Raw genomic sequence first — 21064 nt, 5'->3', positions numbered from 1 at the left:
ATTCGAAATTTTAATAACTCAAACAAATACGCGTTTGAGATCTTTTGCCTGTATATTTCTTCCATGGCCCTTAGCAATACCTTCAACTTTTTTTCAGAAGCCGAGAAATAATAATTTGATAATTCTAAAAATGGTTGCACAGTTTTTACGTTAGATTTTTATTGTCTTCTTTACTAAAAGTCAAAACTTGTAACTTGAATAACTTTTAAGAGCCTGTTCCAGAGTAAAAGGCTAAGGAAGTGACTTCACCCTGAATCTTACAACATTAAGACAAGTATATAAGATTACCCAATTGCTTTTGCACATCGCTTTCCGAGTACTTTATCATTCCTTCATAAACTAGTCTGAATCGCAGACCTCCATAGATATACTTCCTTTAAAAAACTTCTTTTGCTAGAGGATTAGCAGAAAGAAGCCTATTCATAAACACTTCTTATTCTTTTTCCCCCTTTTTTGTAGGACTCGAACAGTTCGTTCAAAAACAACAAAGGTTTACCCGAAGACTTCGTTCTACAAGACGAACACCAAGATGACGTCATCAAATCAAAGCGCATGCGCTATGGTGAAGGTGAGTAACCATTGATACATCGGGCTCTTCCAGAAAATGTTCGTACATGGGGGTGGAGGATATAGTGTCCGGTGGTAGTGAATATTTGCCTTGTCCGGAAGGTAAGCTTGCTCTGTTTGGGGGTAATTTTGCTCTGTTTGAGGGTAATTTTGGATGTCCAGGGGGCAACTAATGCTTGTCTGGGGGTTAGACCTTCTGTCCGGGGGTCAAAAGCCACAATGTCAATATCCTTCACGCCCATATTCAATTTTTTTCTGGAAAAGCCCAATCTATGTATCTGTGTTTTTTCTGCGACGGAGAAGGTTAGTTACTGATTTTTCTACATCCTGAACGACCGAGCACGACGGTAAATTCGTAAATCAGCACTTTTACCGTCCTCAATTCTGCGGGTACAAAACTGTGGGTTATTCCGAATCGATTCAGTCACTCCGCTGTCCTTTGAAAGTGCGAATACATAAACTCACGTAACTTGTGTATTTTGTCTGGCCTTGCCAATACCTCTTTGGTTGGTATATTTTATATAGATTTATTATAAATCGTGGTTGATGAAAATTGTCATACAACTGCTACTTACGGAGAGATAAATAACACGCAGTCGAAAAAACCTTTCAAAGTACCTTCCATTTGAATTACCGTCTACTCTCGCTTGTCCGATCTTCTATTATTCGAATCTTTCTATTATTCGAACTTACTGCTAAACCATGTCAAAGAGAAACCCTCTTAATATACTTTCTATCATTCAAATCTCTGTATTTCGAAGAAATAAGATTCCCTATTTGAGTTCGAATTAGCGAGAGGTAACTTCACTACAGTTCCATGTCATAGAGACTGTCTCATTTTCTGTCCGATTTTTTCCAGATACACGACCCGACCGAAAGTGACTGTACCACCCCTACGTATTCATTCCTCTTTGTGTTTTGCGTATAATAACGACTAACAGTTTATAAAATAAAAATTTACGCATGCGTTTTAAGTTTGTTTTGAAAATGAAACAATAGATGCGAAGTAGACACTCTCTCCCAGTCCCATATCATTCTTTTCTGTCCGATTTTTTCCAGATACACGGCCCGACCATGTGCGTAAACGACAACGTACATCCATAAAACAATCGTCCATCTTCGGTATCGAAGCCCGGAAATTTCAACTCAGTAAAGCCCTGTCCACATCATCACCAAAACAGAAGACCCCATCCACATCATCATCACCAACAGACTCGAATTTTAAAGCTATGGCTTTAGGGATAGTAAGGAAACGGAAAAGATCGGCAGCGAGTAGTGAAACAGACTTAACACCCAGTACACAAAGTGAAACTCAGAAATCAGGACTAAACAAATCCGCATCTCTTGAACATTCAATTACCAGCGTAAACGAATCGCAAATAATTTTGGACAGTATATCAAACGAAAAAGTTTCATCGAAACCGACATTAGACAGTTCTAAACCTGATTCAAAAATCAGCATAGACAAATCGCAAGGTACATCTTGTAATAAATTGTATACAAAAGATATAGACGTCAGTCTAAACGAAGCTGAGTTTTCGAAAAGACTCGATAAAAAGAATCTGGAACTCACAACCTCTGAACTTGTTGACAAAAATACTGATGAGAAGAGTAAAATTGGCAAAGAATCAAAAACTTTGTTCTCTGTTGATAGAGATATTGTTATTACGAACAGCAACAAAAACGACAAAGAACCCAAAACTGAAAATACGGAACCGACTGATATCAGTGCCGACGGGAAGGATGATATTTCGAACAAAGACGCTACTACACCGAACAGTCTTGTCCAGGAGAATACCGACTCGGATAGAACAGATATCAGTAAAAACAGCTCTGCTGACGGGAAGGATATTACTACGAGCAAAGGCGCTATTGCCGATTCTTCTATTTCTTCATTGGTTTCATACGGTGGATCTTCCAGCTCTGGAGAGGATGATGATAATGGTTGAATTGATTGAAGAATGAGAGTGAGGATGTTTTAGAAATGGTTGATATGCCGAAAAAGAATTGATACGTCAATAGTAATACGTTTTGAAGACTGACTCTTCTATTTCTTCGTTAGTTTCCTACGGTGAATCTTCGAACTCCGGTGAAGATGATTACGGATGAGTTTGCATACTGGAGGGAATTGAGATACTGGTAGTGTTGCAACTATACCGTCTGTATACAGAGACCCATCCATCTCAGAATCAAATACACCTTTTCCGTTTATTTTAATATTGATGTATCAAAAACTCATGTCAGTAATGATATAGTATCAAAACTCTGGTTACCAAGATAACTGGTAATTACGATTCTAGCCAAACCGTATATGGTGAGTCGTTGGAGACTGACAGATATGGTGCTTTGAGTTTGAGTGAGTTACCTTGGAAAATCAATTTTTTCGACGGTTTATGAAGTACTTGTGGTAAATCGATGATATTTGGTTAGTGATTGGTAGTCACATAAAGAAAAATAATTTGTTTTTGATATCGTTGGAGACTGGCAGATATGGTGTTTTTAAAGATACGACGAAAAGCTAAGTGGTACTGTTAATCTCTAGTTTTGCAGCAAATAATAAAAACTGAACCTAAAAAAAAGGAGATTAATCTAATATTTACCAAGACAGAAGAGATGTGCTCAATGAGTTCGAGTCTTATCTATCTTGGGAAATGTTTTCGTCGCGTCGGATTGAAACAAATTCCTTGGTTGAAGTATCCATGACAAATTGACGATATTTGTTAGTGATTGGAAGTCACGTAAAATATCTATATAGTTACACCATAAGAGTCTTTTGCGAACCAATTTTATGTGATATTCTTAAGAAATTTCAAGTTGAAGGTTTGTCAATAAAATTTCAATTAGAAAATTTCTTAATCACCTGAACAAAACCAGAAGTGTTCTGGACTAATTGTTATGTTTACAGTTCAACTTTGTGATGAAGACGGGAGAAGGGCGGAGGGTGGGGGCGAAGGGTGTATGTATTTTAATTTAAATGACTTGGCTTTGATGAGAATTTGAGGTATCAGAAAACCACATAAGGTGATCATAAGTAAAATTGAAGCCTTTTGAGAGGTTTACAATTTAATGCGAGATTCAATGAAGACGGGAGGAAGGCAGAGGGCGGTGGGTGCGAAGGGCGTGCATATTTTTAATTTAAATGACTTTGCTTTGATGAGAATTTGAGGTATTAGAAAACCACATGAGCAAAATTTAAGCCTTTTAAGAGGTTGACAATTTAATGAAGACGGAAAGAGGGCGGAGGTTGGGGGCGTAGGGCGAGTGGCGAAGGATGTATGTATTTTAATTTAAATGACTTTGCTTTGATGAGAATTTGAGGTATCAGAAAACCACATAAGGTGATCATAAGTAAAATGCTAATTCAATTTGTGGGCTTTCCTTCTTGTTCTCGCCTCTTTTAATATCAACCGCAAATTAGAAATTAAAGAAATTTGTCTTTGTTTTGGTGCAGTATTAAAGTATTACTGTACATATTGTTTAATTGGTTTTTCTCTCTATTACACTACAGCTTGATTGAGATTGCTGTACTGTACTTTGAAAAACATGCATGAATAATAACTAGTACCTTATCGGGGGAAAAAATGTCGTGGGAAAGTGACGAAATTTTCTCCCGATATTTTATCACCCGACCAAAACTTTTACCCCAATTTTTTTATCCCCGACCAAAACCTTTACCCGATTTTTCAAACCCCAACCAAAATTGAAATCTAATTTTTTTACACCTTTATTAACCTAAATTAGTGCTTTAAACGTCGAATTACAAGATCTTTTTTCGAGCTAGTGAAGGAAACCATTTTATTTGGACTATTTAGTTGGGTGAAAGTGACTAAATTGTAAATTTCGTCGCGGAAAAGTGACGAATTTGAAATTTTGGTTGGGGGAAAGTGACGAAAATGCCTTTAGGTGACGAAATTTTTCCCCGGCTAAGTAAAACTCCGACATTTTTTCCCCGATAAGGTAACTGAGATGTATTAGAGTCCATTCGTTTTAAGTGTGCACTCTCTTTCGCTAAGCTATGAAAACCACTCTCAAGGGAAGAAGTTTGATTACGCTGGTATAGTTTCCACATGGGATAGCAAAATAGAGCACATTCAAAGTGGATGGACTAAAGTCTATACAATAGACAGCTCCAGGGTCTTGAGGTCTTCCCCGGAGGTCTTCCTTCTGATAGTTTTGCGATCAAAACGAAGGAGGTATGTCTTAGCTCAGAACGCATTAATTAACGTGTGTTTTGTATAAATGATATCTACTATATCTACTGCTTCCTGGTGAGAGAGCTCCTTTTTGCAGACACCGCGGCTGCACGAGTTAAGCCTCTAACGAATTCTGCCCTCCTACAACTATCTGGTGATTTGTGGAGGTCTATTATTTCCCCAAGAGTGAACTCTCGATAATTCGAAACTTTCTACAATACGAACTAATTTGCGGTCCCGGTTGGGAAAGCCTTGTAACACACTTTCTATAATGTAATTCTTTCTTTAAGGAAGGAAACTTTTTGTCACCTGAAGATCGAAGTAAAGAGTGTCGGAGTGCACTATAAGGGTCCGATTCCAAAGGCCGAATTTTGAGCTGCACTCACGGTCGTTTTTTAATCGAGTGCCCCCCCCCCCTAGGGTAATGGCCCCCTTTTAGCTCCTTCCAAATTTCTAGACCTAAAAATTTAAAATGTAGTTTTGTTCATCTGAATTTGTTAAAGTCTGAATTAAAATTTGAGATGTCTGACACGTGTGTTGTGTCAGTTGCGAAAATAGGGTGAGAAAAAGAGAGCTTGATGAAGGATGAACTTTAAAAGACTTTTGATTTCGTGTTTGGTTATATGGGGATCTTTTCCTGAGTTTGTGTGACGTCATTGAGAAATCGTCAAATCAAATTTGCATTACTTTTTTTTTCTCTTCAGAAAAACCAACACGGCTGTTCGCATAGACTTGTGAAACTATTAAGAAAACGTATATAGTATATAGCAAACGAGATTGCCAGAGCAAATTTCACCACTTTTTTTATTTTACTGATTGGCTGGTACAATTGCCTTTCAGTGAGCGTTATCAGAATTATAAAAAAGCGAGCTAAGGGACTAGGTTCGAGTTCGAGTGTTTACCATTCTAGGCTTCTGCTAACCCTCAATAATCGAAAAAGTTTTCCACCGCCCCCATACCATTAGGGAAAACGCGCTTATGCGTAGGACCTTATCGGTGCAAAGTGGCAAAACTTTTCTTGGGTACTCACCATTAAGTTTAAAGCACGAAGGAGCTAGAGAAGGAATCTTATCTTATAATATAAGAAAGAAAAAGTGATGCCTTAAGATTTGAGCCGCTTTTTTAATGACGGATTGAATCTTTGCGATGAAATTTTACTCTTTAATCTGGCTCATGGGAATGTAGTGGCTTCAAAATAGAGTTTAAACTCGAGCCCCTTCAGAGCTATATTTTAAAATTCTTATAGAAAACTTAAACGATTCTGACTATTCTTGGTTCCGGGTTTTTTCACGTTTTATTCTGTTATTTAACGGATGAAGTCTTATTAATCTAGGAAAAGTCCATTTTATTGCTAAATCAAATTCTTTCTGTCAGTAACTTTTTCATTATAAAGATTTTTACCAGGTCTTTGGCGAGGAAGTGGTTTTGGCGAAAATCAAATTAAGTAATTTTCCTTTTCTCTTTTCAATCACGGATAAAGATTTCTCTCTTCCCCTACGTCACACTACGCGCGCTTTAAAATTTCTAGAAATGGCGCTCAAAATTCTCTCACGCACCGTAATGGTTATGTTTAAGGGTTAACTTACACTACACGTTTTTTTTTATAAGAACGTCAAAAATTGTTGAAGCCTTCGGATGTTCTTAGTTTTTTGGATTTGAAGCCTAAAAATGTTCTTAAAATGTTCTTATTTTCAGCATTTTTTGAGTATTTTGATGTAATTTCTTAAGAAAATGCATGTTTTTAAGTCTCCAAAGCCTTAGAATGTTCTTAGAATGTTCTTAAATTTTTGGGCCTCGAAGCCTTATGTTCTTATATAGTTTGTTCTTATAAAAAAAACGTGTAGCTTTAAGTAAAACATCGATACTTTAGGTATGATATTTAAGGCTCTATTTTCACTGTCTGTAGTTCTTCTTTTTTTACTCATTAGTTCTTCTTTTTTTACTCATTTTCTTCTTCTCATTTTTGTTTTTCTTGAAAATGTTTTCTCACAATTTCGATAAACTTTGCTAGCCCTGGGATATGCAAAACACTATGCAAAATTCTATTCTTCTACCCGAAAACATAGCGTCTATGTATGTGCTGTCTGAGCTCGTACCCAGTTCCTCACTTACAAGAAATATCAATTACAGTAGATTCTCACTAATTCGAAACTCTATTATTCGAATCTTTCTATAATTCGAACTAATTCTCGGTTTAGTATTGAATACAGGGAGGGAATTGAATTTTAAATCGGGATGGAAACAAGGGGCTGAATTATAGAGTATTTTTCCAACCGGGGACGACATTTTCTCGGAAATTTTAGCCAATTTTTTCAGTGGGCTAGGGATTCCACCTGGTCTGTGACACAGAGGTGTCTTAATAGACTGCTTTTGCCCAAAAATTAAGCTATTGAAAATGGATCGTGATATTTTAAGAACAACTTGTGTTGGCCCTGGGTAACATCAAACTATAGAAAAAAGGAATTATGCATCTCGATTTGTAACGTAATTTTGAAATTGAAACCAAAAATACACTTTCAGACTTCAAAAGAGCAAAAAAAAGTCTTCAAAAAGGCTGGTTGCATGCTGTTAAAATCCGAAAATCTACTTTACGAAATGAAAAAGCTTTTGGATCAAAAATATTGAACAAAGGGAATCGATTTGATACGATTAAGATTCACTGTTACTCTTTTTGTCATTTCGGCGCCCCTTCTAAAAAAAAAGTTAAGGAAAATCTATTCATTAATAAGTACCAGTAAAGTATCAAATTTGTAATAAAAAGATATTAAATTTTCACTTTAAATCCAATTTTACGATTTTACTTAAAAAGATAGTGGTGAATATCTAAATCCTTCTTTTCACTCTTTTCCCCCTAGTGTGATATCCTTACAACATTCAAACAACGCCGACATCAGGACCTTCGTTGAAAGGAGAGAAATTAGGTCTTGGGGTGGTTCGTCAGACATAATTTTATCAGAAAGATATCTATAGTTTTATGACTCTTTGATCTAAAGTTCGGTTATTAATGAATTAAAGTTCGCATTCCCGCTAAGAATTCGTCTTTGGAAGCTAGACGACAGTAAGTGAAATCAAACAAATCTTTACATGTTTTTTTATAAGCATTACGCTTATTAGACGATGTTATCGTCCGTTACAATGATAGTAAATAAAGGCGGGAAAATATGGCGGTATGGCGTTATGGCGGTATACGGAAAAAATCGGCGGGAGAATTTCGAAGAAAAGGACGATAACTCTTTGGCATAAAAACTGTTTTGCGGTTTTGCTTGGACTAACCAGTGAGACTGGTTAGTCGCTCCGTGGTGAAAATTGCCTAAGTTTAAAGGCCGAGCTTGGTTCAAACGAACAAAAACACGCTGGTAGAAGCACAAGACAAGATGGCTGTGGCTTTTCTCTGAAAACAGAAAATCCAGCTCATTATGGATTTTTTCTTCTTGGTTCATTTGTTTTATTGAGACTTCAAGATAACTTAGTTAAGGGAGTACTCTTTCCTCAAGTATGCTTCTTTAGAAGCTGTTTTAAACTGTAAACTATTTTCGGTAAAAAAATCTGTTTGCGAATTTTCTTCGGCTTTGGGCTTTTTTCTTAGATAGTGATTCGTCTTAGACTATAACATAGTCTATGCGCTTATAAGCATATCTAGGCTCATATATGGCAAAAATTTAAGCATATGCTAAATATTACTTTGTGCCTTCATTTTCAGAATTTGTTTGTTTTTGGCTGGATTTTCGAAATTTCTCTACAATTTTGCTTAGGATAAAAGCATCCCTCAAAGCATTTTTCAACTTTGTAAATCTCTCGATCTAAGCCTTTCCGAGCCAACTTCTGGATTTTTGTATGCTTATAAAAAAAAGATGTCATGAGATTGTATAAAATGGTGTATTTATTTGACGCGAGCTAGAGACATTGAAGTCATAGAGTCCCAGCGTCCGCAGTGCGTCAATTTAATTAGTAGCCTTCTTTAGCGTCAATGGTGCTTCAATAGGAAATCTTAACTTTTTGAGTTTTAAGCCTATAAATGTTCTTAACATGTTCTCAATTTCACCGTTTAGTGAGTATTTTTGGCCATTTTTCTAAGAAATAGGGTGTTCTAGAGTCTGCAAAGCCTTAAAATGTTCTTAACTTATTCCTAAGATTTTGGGCATCGAAGCCTTACGTTATTATATAGTTTGTTCTTATAAAAAAACGTATAGGAAATCTCCTTGGCGCCCCTTTGGCCTGACTCCTCACTTCACTCTCGCCCTGTTGTTTCACAGAAACGCCAGAATGAAAGTAAAATCTATTGTCAGATTTCGAAAATTATGCCAGATTAAATTCGCTATTCCAAAAGGGACACAGAATTTTAAGGCTTCACTTTTTCTAGGCTTCTGCTCATCCTCTAGCGAAAAAACTTTCTTATAGGAAGTATATCTATAAATGCCTGTGATTCAGACTACACTTTTTCTTGCTATAAACAGTGCCTTAGATAGTGGTTAGCTGACCTTGGATATACTTCATCCGTATTGATCAAACTGTTTTACGAAATATAGACGCGCAATATTAATCAAGGCAGGCAGGCTCTCCAATGTATCTTCTTAAGAGATTAGTTTTGCAAGCTCTTAAAATCTAATAAGTCAATTTATCCCATCAAAATTTCTACTTCCTTTTCATTACAAATTATGGAATAAACCCTAAAATTAAAAAAAAAAATTCCAAAGCTGTCAAAAAATGATTTTCACATTCTCATCAATTTCGTAAATCCAATTTGGCTTACGTTCAATACTTTGACTTGTATATTCTAAGTATTTGCCATCTTATTGGTCAGAAATGACCATCACCTTTTAGAATTGATCAATCAAGCAGCTTCTTGTAAGATAATGCTTCGGACCTCTCCCCTGACACGTAAAAGCAAGTACCTCGGTAATAGGTTATTGGACGTAAGTAAATGTCAATGTCATGAAATATGAAATAAGTATATTTATGTAAAAGAAAAATGATTATCACTAATTTAAATCCATCAGCTGATCTAGAAGTGTGTTTTCACTCAATACTTTGCATACTAAACTAAAAATTCCCGATTATTATGAAATAATCCCCGTACTAAAAAACCACTGTGTCACAGATCCGATTGGACCCTAGGCTGCGCACATCCCCAGAATTTATTTTGTTATAGGGGATGCGTATCGTGTATGAAATTCTCGTCCGAGAGTTACCTCAAATTTGGGGTAACCAAAATTTGCATAAATTTACATAATTTCGTCACATCCAAATGCGTGCAGCCTAATTGGACCCCAGCCCCACTGGAAAACTCGGCCAAAATCTCGTCCCCGGTGGGAAGAAGACCCTACAATTTCATCCCCACTGGGAATTGACTTTGATTTCATCCCCAATAGAAATTCAATGGAAAAAAATTACACTCCAAAGCCATCCCCATTTTTCGACTTAGGATAGGAACAATAGAATTTCTATCCCCATTGGGTTATCAATAGAAAATGTTATCCCCACTTTGGGAAAAAGTTTCACCGGGTCTCCTGAGACAGGGGTGTACTAAACTAAGAATATTAGGCTGGAGTAAGGTACTGAATACGAGTTTGGACTTTTTCCCGATTATTATGAAAATATCTCCATTTTGACTTATTCCCCGATTTGCGAAGAAGTGTCGATGAGAGGTGAAATATTTTTCACCGTAAATTTTCGTAAATTTTTTCACGTAAAAGAACGGCTTGAAATTCAATTTTAGATGGCTATCGTATCGTCGTCTCAATATCGAATAACGACTTGGTTAATTCTTAATTCACGGGGTGCAAGGCAAATCACGTAACCCATTGCCACACACACGTTTTTTTATAGGAAAATCCAAAATTTTGAAGCCTTCGGATGTTCTTAACTTTTTGAGTTTTAAGCCTTAACATGTTTTTGTTTTGACCATTTTGTGAATATTTTTGACCATTTTCCTAAGAAATAGGATGTTTTTGAGTCCATCAAGTCTTAAAATGTTCTTAACATTTTGGCCAGCGAAGCCTTATGTTCTTATATAGTTTGTTCTTTAAAAAGAGACGTGTACACACTTTGATTTTACTGATGGACGTGATACCGTGATGCTAACTAAAGGACTGGGTTCGACCTTTGGGGGTAAGGCTAGTATTGGTGATGGCGCAACTAAAGTCGGCGTAAAAGGGCCGGTAACCTTAGTGCGATTTGATTAAAATTCTAATTTATAAACAGTTTTCGATCGGGATTTTATAAAGAGGCAAATAAACTGCAGGGAATAGCTCAAATTGGATTTACAGACTTCATTATGAGAATTCATCTCGACTTTTCTGAAAAGATCACAGTGCTGCTGTGCTCTCGTGTCGCCTACTAGAGTCTGTTTACCAATGAGCTCTCGTAGCATCATTCTCTTACGCAACTCGTATTCATCGGTATTCATAACGTTGTAAAGTGCAAAAAACAGTAATAAAGTATTGTAAAAAGTTTAGGATCACAAAACCGAGTTCACCTAAAACTTTAGGTAGTACATCTCCATTGGCTGATTAGAGTTAATACAGTCTCGAATACAGTAGGGCCTTTTTATTCGAGCTCCGAAAATATTTAAATTTTGGAAATTTTTGGATCATTTCTACCACTTTTCAAGAAGGCTTTTAAAACAAATTTCAAATGTTGTTTCTGACATGGTCCAATTCTCGGTCGAATGTTCTTAAAAAATGGTTTCTGACCTGGACTCATTTCCGAACTCCGGAGGCACTTTCCCGTTAGGCGTCAAGGTCAAAATCGGGATCGTATTATGCCAATTTTTCATTACAAATTTAAAGCGAAAAGTTTTAGGCGCGTATTTTTGTTTAATCTTCAAAACAAGCTGAAGTTGAAGAAATGAAAAAGAAAAACTGTAAACAAAATGAACAGAAGTTCAAAAGTGTGTGTGATTTTGTTCTCAAAACTTCGTCTGAAACCATAAACAACCAAAACAGTTTTCGGCGCGCAAAAAGGTGTTTGCGTTGCACTTTAAATTTTAGTGCAAATTCCTTCGCTCGAATTTCTTTTTATACAAGCTCAATTTTGATTGGATATTATTTACATTTTCATTATAATTGAACCAATCAGTTAAAGTTTACAAAAACTGTAAAAGCGGGACGCTGGATAGATTTTTGATTCATGGATTTTGCTCAAATTTACAATACAGGGCGCGTAGTAAAAAGGACCAATCCCCTTCCCAGATGGCACACAACGTTCATCTAACGTTGTATGGACGTTGTGAACAGTAGATTAACGTCGAAACAACGTTGTGTGCCAGCTAGGTTCCAAGATCTTTGAAACTGTTTTGAGTTCCAAAGTGAAACTGCTCGTTCGAGGCAAGCAAGGCAAGAATATTCCCCGGGACTCGATTTCCCAAACCTTAAAAACAAGGAATTGTATGAAAACAGATGAAAACTTGGCAAAAATACCACAAAACTAGATTGCATGTGGAGGAAGTAAAAATTAGGCGGTTAATTTTGTTCACCTTGAACATGAAAAACATTTATCAGATATTTCTTTTGTGTGAAAAGTTTGCCGCCATTCGGAAAAAGTGGCAATAAATTTTAAAGGGCGAGCTAAATCCATTGAGTTTAAAGCTCCCAAGTAGCCATATACATGCTAATGCTATGGGCGAAATAAATATATAAGATTATAAAAATACAGGACGGGTCTCAAACAAGTGAGGCCTTCAGGTTTGCACCGTATTTCTTTTTGAAAAACATGCGGATCAAGTGCTCTGTTTTTGAATGGTGCCACCAAAATATACTTTTTCGAGCAAAATTTCGAATCGAGGCTTCTGTTTTTGAATTGTTAAACTTTTTGAGCGAGATTTTGAAACACCTTTTTAAACAACACCAATTGAGCTTGCTCTCACGTCCTGTGGAAACGTGGAAAGAGCTTTTCTTACTTGGGATAGAAGGACGGAAAAAATCATCAAAAATTGGTCAACGCAATTTAAGATTCAAATAATTCGTTCTTTTACTTTCAGCCAAATAATAAGAAAATTTGGAACAACAATCCCGACTTGGATTAGAAAAACTAAGGCTAACAGAATTGTTATGTGATCTCTTTCATACTAAATTTTTCTTGAAAGGTGTGGTCGAAAGTTTGTTAAAAGTTTTAATGTGAGACAGGGATGAGATATGAACTGTCAAATTTCTTTTCAATTTAGCAAGATTTCTTTTTACAGAACACTATATTAATTAAAAATCGATTATCATTATAAACACCAATAGTTATAATCGCTCTCAAAGGGGTTAGAGTCATTGTACCAATATTTGCAGAGTCATTTAAATTTCATTTGACACCCCTTTGAAGGCAAAAACAGCTCAGAATAAAATTTGATATTGAAAAAAATTAAATTTGTGATTTTTATCTCTAAAATTTATAAGACTATCTTTTTAAACAAATACAACTGTACACAAAAAAATCTAACATAAAATTCAATATTAACAAAATTCACATTTTAAGTGCATAATTTTTTCATCTAAATAAATTTCAAGGGAATTTTTGGGCTAGGGGATAAAAATTGGGACCAAGAGGGAAAACGCAAGGGACATAGGCGGGGAGAGGGATGGGCAACAAGGAAATCGATGAGAATTTGGAATGGATTGGGGACTTGGGAATATAAAAATTTCTATTTTACTCCTAAATATATATGATTATAATTTTGAAAAAATTTCTTGAATAAAATATTCTTGTATATAACCGTTTAAAAAATTTTTGAAAACAAATGATTTTAAAGTCAACGAACAAGAGACAAACACTGTTTGAATTTTGAAGCAAACACAAATACAATTTTATGTCTCAAATTTTTTTTTTCGAGTTCGCCTGAGAATATGCAAAACTCTCAAACAAAAAAAGCAACAAACTCTACTGCAAGAAGGACTGAATGAATAATAATGTAGTGGAAAACCGCAAAATCATTACTAGAGTCGTTAAAATAACAAACTTTTTAGGAGAGTGAATGATAGGCGATTCCCTGGCCTGACATCAAAAAATTTGTAATTAAAACAAAACTTTTAACAAGCATCACTTCATCGAAGGTAAACAAACAGAATTTTCCTAAATGTCATTTGAGATTTGAGTAAAAGGGTCTAGAAGTGTGCTTTTCAGACAATTTTCACAAAGCATGCATGCAATTTAAGACGAGAAAAAGTTTGTTTCTTTGATTACAAGAAAATCTGCCGAAAAATTTTGTTATCGCTTTAAAAGTTGAAACCAAAAATCGTTCAAAATTCTTATTAGACAAGGGCATTAATTTTCAGAAGCCAAACTTGGCCAACTCTTAAAAAGTACAAGTAAAATATTGCATAAGTTTAAGCGCTTCAGACCTCAGACCACATGCATCACAAAGTGACAAAATTTGAAACCAAAAGAAAAAAATCTACATAAACCAATTTAAATATAAACAATTTGGGAATAAAAATCTTAAAAAATTCAAAAAAAGTTCAATATTGATGATTAAAAAAATTTACAATTGGTGTAAGCCTAAATTTAAATGAAGTAATTTCTCAGCTTTTACTTTTGGAGTGTACTTAGGACAATATTTCACTGTGTGGCTACTGTCACCGTTAGCCTTGCAAAGCGGGCAAGTGTAAGCTCTCAAAATAGGACAAGATGTGTTACCTTCACTGTCTTTGAGCGTGTGGGAGCTGTAGAATTCACGAGATTCACCATTGTTTCGACAGAAAACACAAACGGTCGCTTTGGCTGCGTTCTTACGGTTGTGGTGAGAAGAGTGGAAAGGTCCAGGGTTCATTGGAATCTGTTGAAGACGGCTGAGAACGGCTTTCTGGGCGATCAAAGTTTCCAACGAGGGTGGTGGATATGGAGGTGTTTCCAGGATGGCTCGCATGGGTGGTGAAGGTGCACGAGGAATTGTCTTAGTTGGAGGTGGCGGATAGACAAACATCAAATCGTCTTCACGACTTTCTCCTGACGATGAGCTGTCGCTGAGGCTGTCAGAATCCAAGCTGTTCATTCTGTGACGATGCATCATGCTGGAAGATTCTGTTGCAAAATCGTAAACAGAACCACATGGTGATGGAATCGGAGAAGAACTTGTTGAATCAGTTGTGGAGGTAGCTGGGCAAACCAAATTTATCAAGCCCAAATAATCCTCGAAAACGTTGTACTGTGGTTTCTCTGTAAAATCCATCCTTTCCAAAGTTGCTTTCAAACTGCTTTCTCTTGAGCGAATCATGATTTCTTCTTGCAAATGTGCAAATATAAATTTGTTACTTCAAATGTTGTCTAACTTCTTCGACAAGCAAAACTTTACTATTTCAAGCGTGCGCGCTCAAGTTGTTTATATACACTTTCTTTCTGCTGTGATTCATTCAAATACATTTGGAACGTACGGCCATGTGTTTCAGACAATGCAATAGTATCTCTTCTCTTTTGTTCTCGATTGTTAAAATCCAACCAATCACGACCCATAATCGGTATTACGTCACATTCTTTTATCTCACCACAAAAGAGCCTTTTGTTTTATCAAAAAGTAAACATTCTCTCATGTGCGTTTTCATAGAAAAAAATGTAAAGGCTCAAATTACTCGTTAATAATATTAAAACAAGTTTCGAGACAATAGGAAACCGATTCAAAATTAAGTTAATGGAAATCAATTTTTTTTTTCATTCATGTCACAAAATTTATATACAGTCAGGGGAGCTCTCAAAAATAGTAACAAGTTATTGCTGCACGCAAAGGTCACTTCCCCTGAGGCTACCAAGAACGGATAGGGTCAGTTTTATTGTATAAGCTTTATCTGCAATCCTTTTTGACATTTATTCCTTTGTCCATCTTTATAATCCAAACATCAAGAGGCTAGGTAGTGAAAATGTCGCGATTTTTAAATGTATACGTATCCTTTATCAAACTGAAGTAAAAAAGCTTCGAAAATGTAGCAAAGAAGAGAAAAAAACGACTTTTCTTGTTTTGGATGGTGACATTTTTTGACATACGAGTGCTTGTTTCCTTTCAATCTAAAAGTACTTACAAAAACAAAAATATTGTAAGTATACAAAGATCAATTACATATTTTTCATTCATCGTGTTTCATCAATGAATAAATCACACAAAACAATTAAGCAGATGTCTAGTCGCAATCCTACAATGAGAAACCATGCTTTTTTATTTACCTTGCGATGATAAGTTAATTTCATGAAGTTCTACTATCAACTGTTACAAAATGACAAATTCTTTTTGATAGACCGCGAATTTTTCCTTCTTGTTTTGATAGCTGGACTTATCATTATAATTATACCTCTCTTCCCTATCTTCTCCCTGACAAAAAAACCCCACACCCCAGATTATTTTCTTACTGTGAATTAAAGTTCTTTCCTTCCTAGAAAACTTCTCTTTTGCTATGTACCCCCCTCTTCTTAGGGAGAGTGGGTGCAATGAATGGGGCACGCCCACTTTTGTTACCCCCGCCGCCGCGAGAATTTTCGAACGTCAGAAAATTCGAATTGTGCTCTTAAATATAGAAACATGACATTCGAATTGATCTAAATAAAGTCGCTCGTTTTCTTCATTTTTTTTGCTTTTTCGAATGTTGTGATTCACGTTCGATTGTTATTTTTTTGATGTAGTGAATGACGCTGGTGTGACGCAATCTGCAACACGAGGTTTGACCTGCACAGCTCACTGGATTAAAAATCATGGCACTGGAAGGAACAGAATTGTTTTCCCTGAGAATTCAAAGGCATAATGGAGAAGTGGGACGTGGGACGGTGGGACGCTCAGGTGGGACGCTCGAGTGGGACCTAAGGGGACGGGGTGGGACGGTAGTGGGCGCTAAGGTGGGACGGGTATGGGACCTCAGTGGGACTGTAGTGGGACGCTAAGGTGGACGCTCTCTCGTAAGGCTTTTGTATTTTTGTTCTCTGATATTATGTACGAGTAAAAGAAACTCAATTGAGTAAATGATACTTTCAGTATAGTTTATTCTGATCGGAATACTCAAATGATTAGCCAGTTCGACAAAAAACAATGAATCCTGGCCTATTGTTTGTAAGGCGCGAATGAAAATGTGTTACGCAATTACATACGTCATTTTTTATTACTTTTTCTGGTAATATAAAGCATTTGTCTCATCGAGAACAGACTAATAGCTCAGTCGGTAGAGCATCAGATTCAATCAGGTGGTCCAGGGTTCGATTCCCCACACGTATTTTTTTTTCTTTCTAAACTAATCTATCCAGGGATCAAAATATTCATGATCAAAAATATTTCAGACCTAATCAAAAAATGATCTTTCAAGCACGGAGGACGAGAAATTATCTTTTTAAATAGCAGATCTTGTTGTGTCCTTTAATCTTTCGATACTTTTGATACAATTTTCATCCAAAATCTGTCTTTGAATCATACAAAGTTCCAATACACTTTCCTCGGATATACATGGGGGGGATATTGGCAAAAAGGGTATGGATCTCCGGGGGGGGGTACTAGGTTTGCGAGGTGACAGTATGTCCGAGGCAAAAATCGAAAATCGCCCTTTGAGAGACAAAATTTTGATGATTTTGGGACCCTTTAGAGATTTTTTCCCTAAATTTAGTTAAAAGTCTGTACTAGACGGACAAGGTCCTCCGCCACTGTGAAGTGTTAAAAATTGGGGCTAGTCGACAGGCTATAACGTTTTTCTGAAACAAATATTCTTTTGGCACTTTTTGCCGGACAAATCGGTTCGGAAAAACTGGAGCAACCTTCGATTGCTTATCGGCTTTTAGCTGTTGGAGCTAGATGAGTCGAGATGCTTTTGAAGACCTCCCCCCCATTTGTGAAATCATCATTCGAGCAGTTTCCAAGAGAAAATAAATAAAATCGGTATTTCCATTAAATAAGACAGGCTATGAATTTTCGCATAGGAAATTGATTTTCTGTGGTTTCTCAAGGGAATAATCTTTTTTTCAAAAGAAAAAATTCAACTAATGATTGCTCAAGGAATTTCAGTTTATTTTGTATTTTTGCAAGGGAATACCCTTTCTTTGAAAGAAATCAATAAAGCTGTGTTTCCTGGAGAATACGNAATATTCTTCATCGTTTGAACAAATATAAAAATATAAGCAGATCTTTGAGAGATGACCGCAATATTCAATTTTGAAATGAAAATTTCTATCAATAAAAATCGAAATTTGCAAAGCTAGAATTCGAGGAAACTTTTTCTCTCTAAAAATAACGTAGTTAAGAAAACTTCAGAAAATAAACCATATGTTATCGTATAAAATACCTAACAAAATAAATATGTATAAAAAAAGGCCATAGCCTCGTGAACATTTTTTGTAGGGAAGCAACAACAATGACTTAACCATATCATATCGTACTTGAATTCCGGAGAATTTCATATTATCAGTTAATCATATTTTTCATGTTTCCACGTAAACTAAACATAAAATTTTATTCAAAAGCCATTTTTCAGTAACTAGGAAAAGGGAATATGAAGGGTACGGTAGAGATGAAATAATTATTTCAAATAAACTGAATAAAAAGTTTATCCAAAAGATTATTGGGTCACTGCGATTTGAAATTCTCATATCCTCTAAAAGAACCTTAATGAACACCCCTAATGACTCAGAAGGAAATGTTGAAACAAGAAGAAACATCATAAAAACAATACCAAGGAAAAAGCTTAAAAAAATCTAAAAAAAGTTAATGTTTCAAATGGGATTGGGATTGAAAGAGCATCCAATTTTTCAATGGTTTGACCATTTTGCCAAATGACGTCAATCAAATGGGACTTTGTTTTAGGAATATTTCCACTAGAGTGAGGGATGGGAAAGATTCTCGGTTAAATGGACAAAAGTGTATAAAATAGCAAAGAGGTCATGCAGTGTCAGACAATTTTCGGAAAATTAACAAGGGGGCGTTTATTTGGAACCTAAGAGTAAGCTCAAGGTCATCAATTAATAATGTACATTTACCAGAACCATTAACTTCACCATCACATTCTCCAGAACCATTAACTCCACCATTGCATTCACCAGATCCATCAACTCCTAATGCACATTCACCAGAATCATCAACTCCATCACATTCACTGTCCCCACCCTCCCCACCATTGCATTCACGAGAATGACCATCCCCACCATTGCATTCACCAGATCCATCAACATCAGCATTATTTTCACCAGAATCATCAACTCCACTATCCCATTCACCAGAACCACTAACTCCTGCTGTACATTCACCAGAACAATCGATTCCTGATGCATATTCACTAAAATCAACAACTCCACCATTGGAATTATCAGCATTCACCAAACCACCAACCTCCTGCTGCACATTCACCAGAACCACCAACTCCTGCTGTACATTCACCAGAACCACCAACTCCTGCTGCACATTCACCAGAACCACCAACTCCTGATGCACATTCACCAGAACCACCAACTCCTGCTGCACATTCACCAAAACCACCAACTCCACCATTTTATTCACCAGAACCACCAACTCCACCATTGCATTCACCAGAACCACCAACTCCACCATTGCATTCACCAGAACTACCAACTTCTGCTGTACATTCACCAGAAGCACCAACTCCTGCTGTACATTCAACAGAACCACCAACTCCAGCTTTACATTCACCAGAACCACCAACTCCTGGTGTACATTCACCAGAACCACCAACTCCACCATTGCATTCACCCGAACCCACACCACTCCTTCTGTACATTCACCAGAACCACCAACTCCACATCGCATTCACCAGAACCACCACCCACCAGACCAACTCCACCATTGCATTCACCAGAACCCAAACCCATTCACCACACCACTCCTGCTGTAACCCAGAACCACCAACTCCTGGTGTACATTCACCAGAACCACCAACTCCACCATTGCATTCACCAGAACCACTAACTCCACCATTACATTCACCAGAACCATCAACTCCTGCTGCACATTTACCAAAACCACCAACTCCACCATTTTATTCACCAGAACCACCAACTCCTGCTGCACATTCACCAAAACCACCAACTCCACCATTTTATTCACCAGAACCATCAACTCCTGCTGTACATTCACCAGAAGCACCAACTCCTGCTGTACATTCACCAGAACCACCAACTCCTGCTGTACATTCACCAGAACCACCAACTCCTGATGTACATTCACCAGAACCACCAACTCCACCATTGCATTCACCAGAACCACCAACTCCACCATTGCATTCACCAGAACCAATAACTCCTGCTGCACATTCACCAGAATCACCAACTCCTGATGCACATTCCCCAGAATCGCCAACTCCTAATGCAGAACCTCCAGAACCATCAATCTTTGATTCACATTCACCAGAACCATCAATTCCACCATTTCATTCACCCAAACAACCAAGTTTACCATCACATTCACCAGATCCATCAACTCCACTATAACATTCGCCTAAATCTCCAATTCCTACTGCACATTCACCAGATCTGCCAGGTCCTGCTGCAGAACCTCAAGAGCCATCAGCATCTGTTGCAAAACCACCAGAATCGAGAAATTCAAATTTGGAGACTTAGGGCCACCGTTTTCAACTGGTTACCACTCGTTACCTCGTTACCACATCGTTACCACTCGTTACCACCTCGTTACCACCTCGTTACCACTCGTTACCACATCGTTACCACTCGTTACCACTCGTTACCTCTTTTAGCCCTTTCCGGACGCACGGGCCACTGGGTGGCCCATGAATCGTGTTCCTATATGACGCACGGGCCACCAGGTGGCCCATAGCTTTGTAAAAGGTTTTAACAGTTTTCGCGCCAAAATACAATAACATGGTTTTGAATAATGATTTTGAGATGAATTTCCCGTAACCTGCGAAAAACCGCTTTTCGATATCTTGTTTACAACAAGAATTATAAATTTTCAATGTTTGTTGCAAATTTACTCAGGCTAAATCTGTAAGGGAAAAATTGCTCAAAAATTTGTACAAAAAATCACTTTACTCAGATTCTTGGAAAGCTTATGACATGAAATTTTTTGTACCTGGTCAGTAATTCAATTTTCTAAATCATATTTAAAGTTCAAGGCGTAAAGCCAATGCCTTTTACTTTATTTCTTTATTCAAAGTAAAAAATTTTGCCTTTCCGAAAAAAAATCTGCTGATTTTTCGGTCACCTGACCAGGGGTCAGCCATATTTAAAAAAATTTTTTTGGTATTTCAAAACCCCTATTACATGTGGAAAAAATGAGGTATTACTTATCGTGATATCTTTTATCAATCACTTTCTATTGCAATTTTAGTGAAGCCAGTCAAAAATCGAATTTTTGTTTGCGTCATATAGCCGTGAAATCATGCGTCCGGAAAGGGTTA

At 36.8% G+C, this 21064-nt stretch overlaps 4 protein-coding genes across 6 annotated transcripts in view; 1 reads left to right on the top strand and 3 right to left on the bottom strand.

Moving 5' to 3' along the window:
- The window catches only part of LOC136824375 (coiled-coil domain-containing protein 130 homolog), a 38160-nt gene extending 34703 nt beyond the window's left edge, over positions 1 to 3457 (top strand). For 2 of the 3 annotated variants that reach the window (XM_067080526.1, XM_067080527.1), the window contains exons 9-10: positions 460 to 568; positions 1627 to 2611. In XM_067080526.1, coding sequence (XP_066936627.1) covers positions 460 to 568; positions 1627 to 2516 — 999 coding nt within the window. In that variant the 3' untranslated portion in view covers positions 2517 to 2611. Of the gene's footprint in view, positions 1 to 459; positions 569 to 1626 lie in introns of all 3 variants that reach the window. The other variant, XM_067080528.1, reaches the window with a different exon arrangement.
- A 9649-nt stretch (positions 3458 to 13106) lies between these two features.
- Positions 13107 to 15081, bottom strand: LOC136824320 (uncharacterized). Its single transcript, XM_067080477.1, has one exon. The coding sequence runs from the start codon at positions 14953 to 14955 to the stop codon at positions 14224 to 14226; it is 732 nt and encodes a 243-aa protein (XP_066936578.1). The 5' UTR covers positions 14956 to 15081; the 3' UTR covers positions 13107 to 14223.
- A 3136-nt stretch (positions 15082 to 18217) lies between these two features.
- On the bottom strand, positions 18218 to 19429 carry LOC136824359 (uncharacterized PPE family protein PPE12-like). Its single transcript, XM_067080514.1, has 3 exons — positions 19192 to 19429; positions 18675 to 18956; positions 18218 to 18231 (listed from the first exon to the last, which is right to left on the bottom strand). Exons 1-3 carry the CDS (start codon positions 19427 to 19429, stop codon positions 18218 to 18220), a joined length of 534 nt encoding a protein of 177 aa, XP_066936615.1.
- A 1482-nt stretch (positions 19430 to 20911) lies between these two features.
- Positions 20912 to 21064, bottom strand: part of LOC136824358 (uncharacterized PPE family protein PPE62-like) — a 2460-nt gene continuing 2307 nt past the window's right edge. Inside the window, exon 6 of the mRNA XM_067080512.1 lies at positions 20912 to 20920. Coding sequence (XP_066936613.1) covers positions 20912 to 20920 — 9 coding nt within the window. The remainder of the gene's footprint in view (positions 20921 to 21064) is intronic.

The sequence above is a fragment of the Clytia hemisphaerica genome, unplaced genomic scaffold (assembly GCF_902728285.1).
Source record: "Clytia hemisphaerica strain Z4C2 unplaced genomic scaffold, Clytia hemisphaerica genome assembly, whole genome shotgun sequence".
NCBI lineage: Eukaryota > Metazoa > Cnidaria > Hydrozoa > Leptothecata > Clytiidae > Clytia > Clytia hemisphaerica.
This window is presented reverse-complemented; position numbering and strand designations above follow the sequence as displayed.

What these genes read in the sequence shown, in the direction of transcription:
- LOC136824320 (XM_067080477.1), bottom strand. Translation starts at nt 14,955, where the DNA reads ATGATTCGCTCAAGAGAAAGCAGTTTGAAAGCAACTTTGGAAAGGATG.
- LOC136824359 (XM_067080514.1), bottom strand. Translation starts at nt 19,429, where the DNA reads ATGTACAGAAGGAGTGGTGTGGGTTCGGGTGAATGCAATGGTGGAGTT. An exon ending in TGGTGGAGTTGGTGGTTCTG is followed by an intron (nt 18,957 to 19,191) that starts GTGAATAAAATG and finishes AATATGCATCAG; the next exon opens with GAATCGATTGTTCTGGTGAA.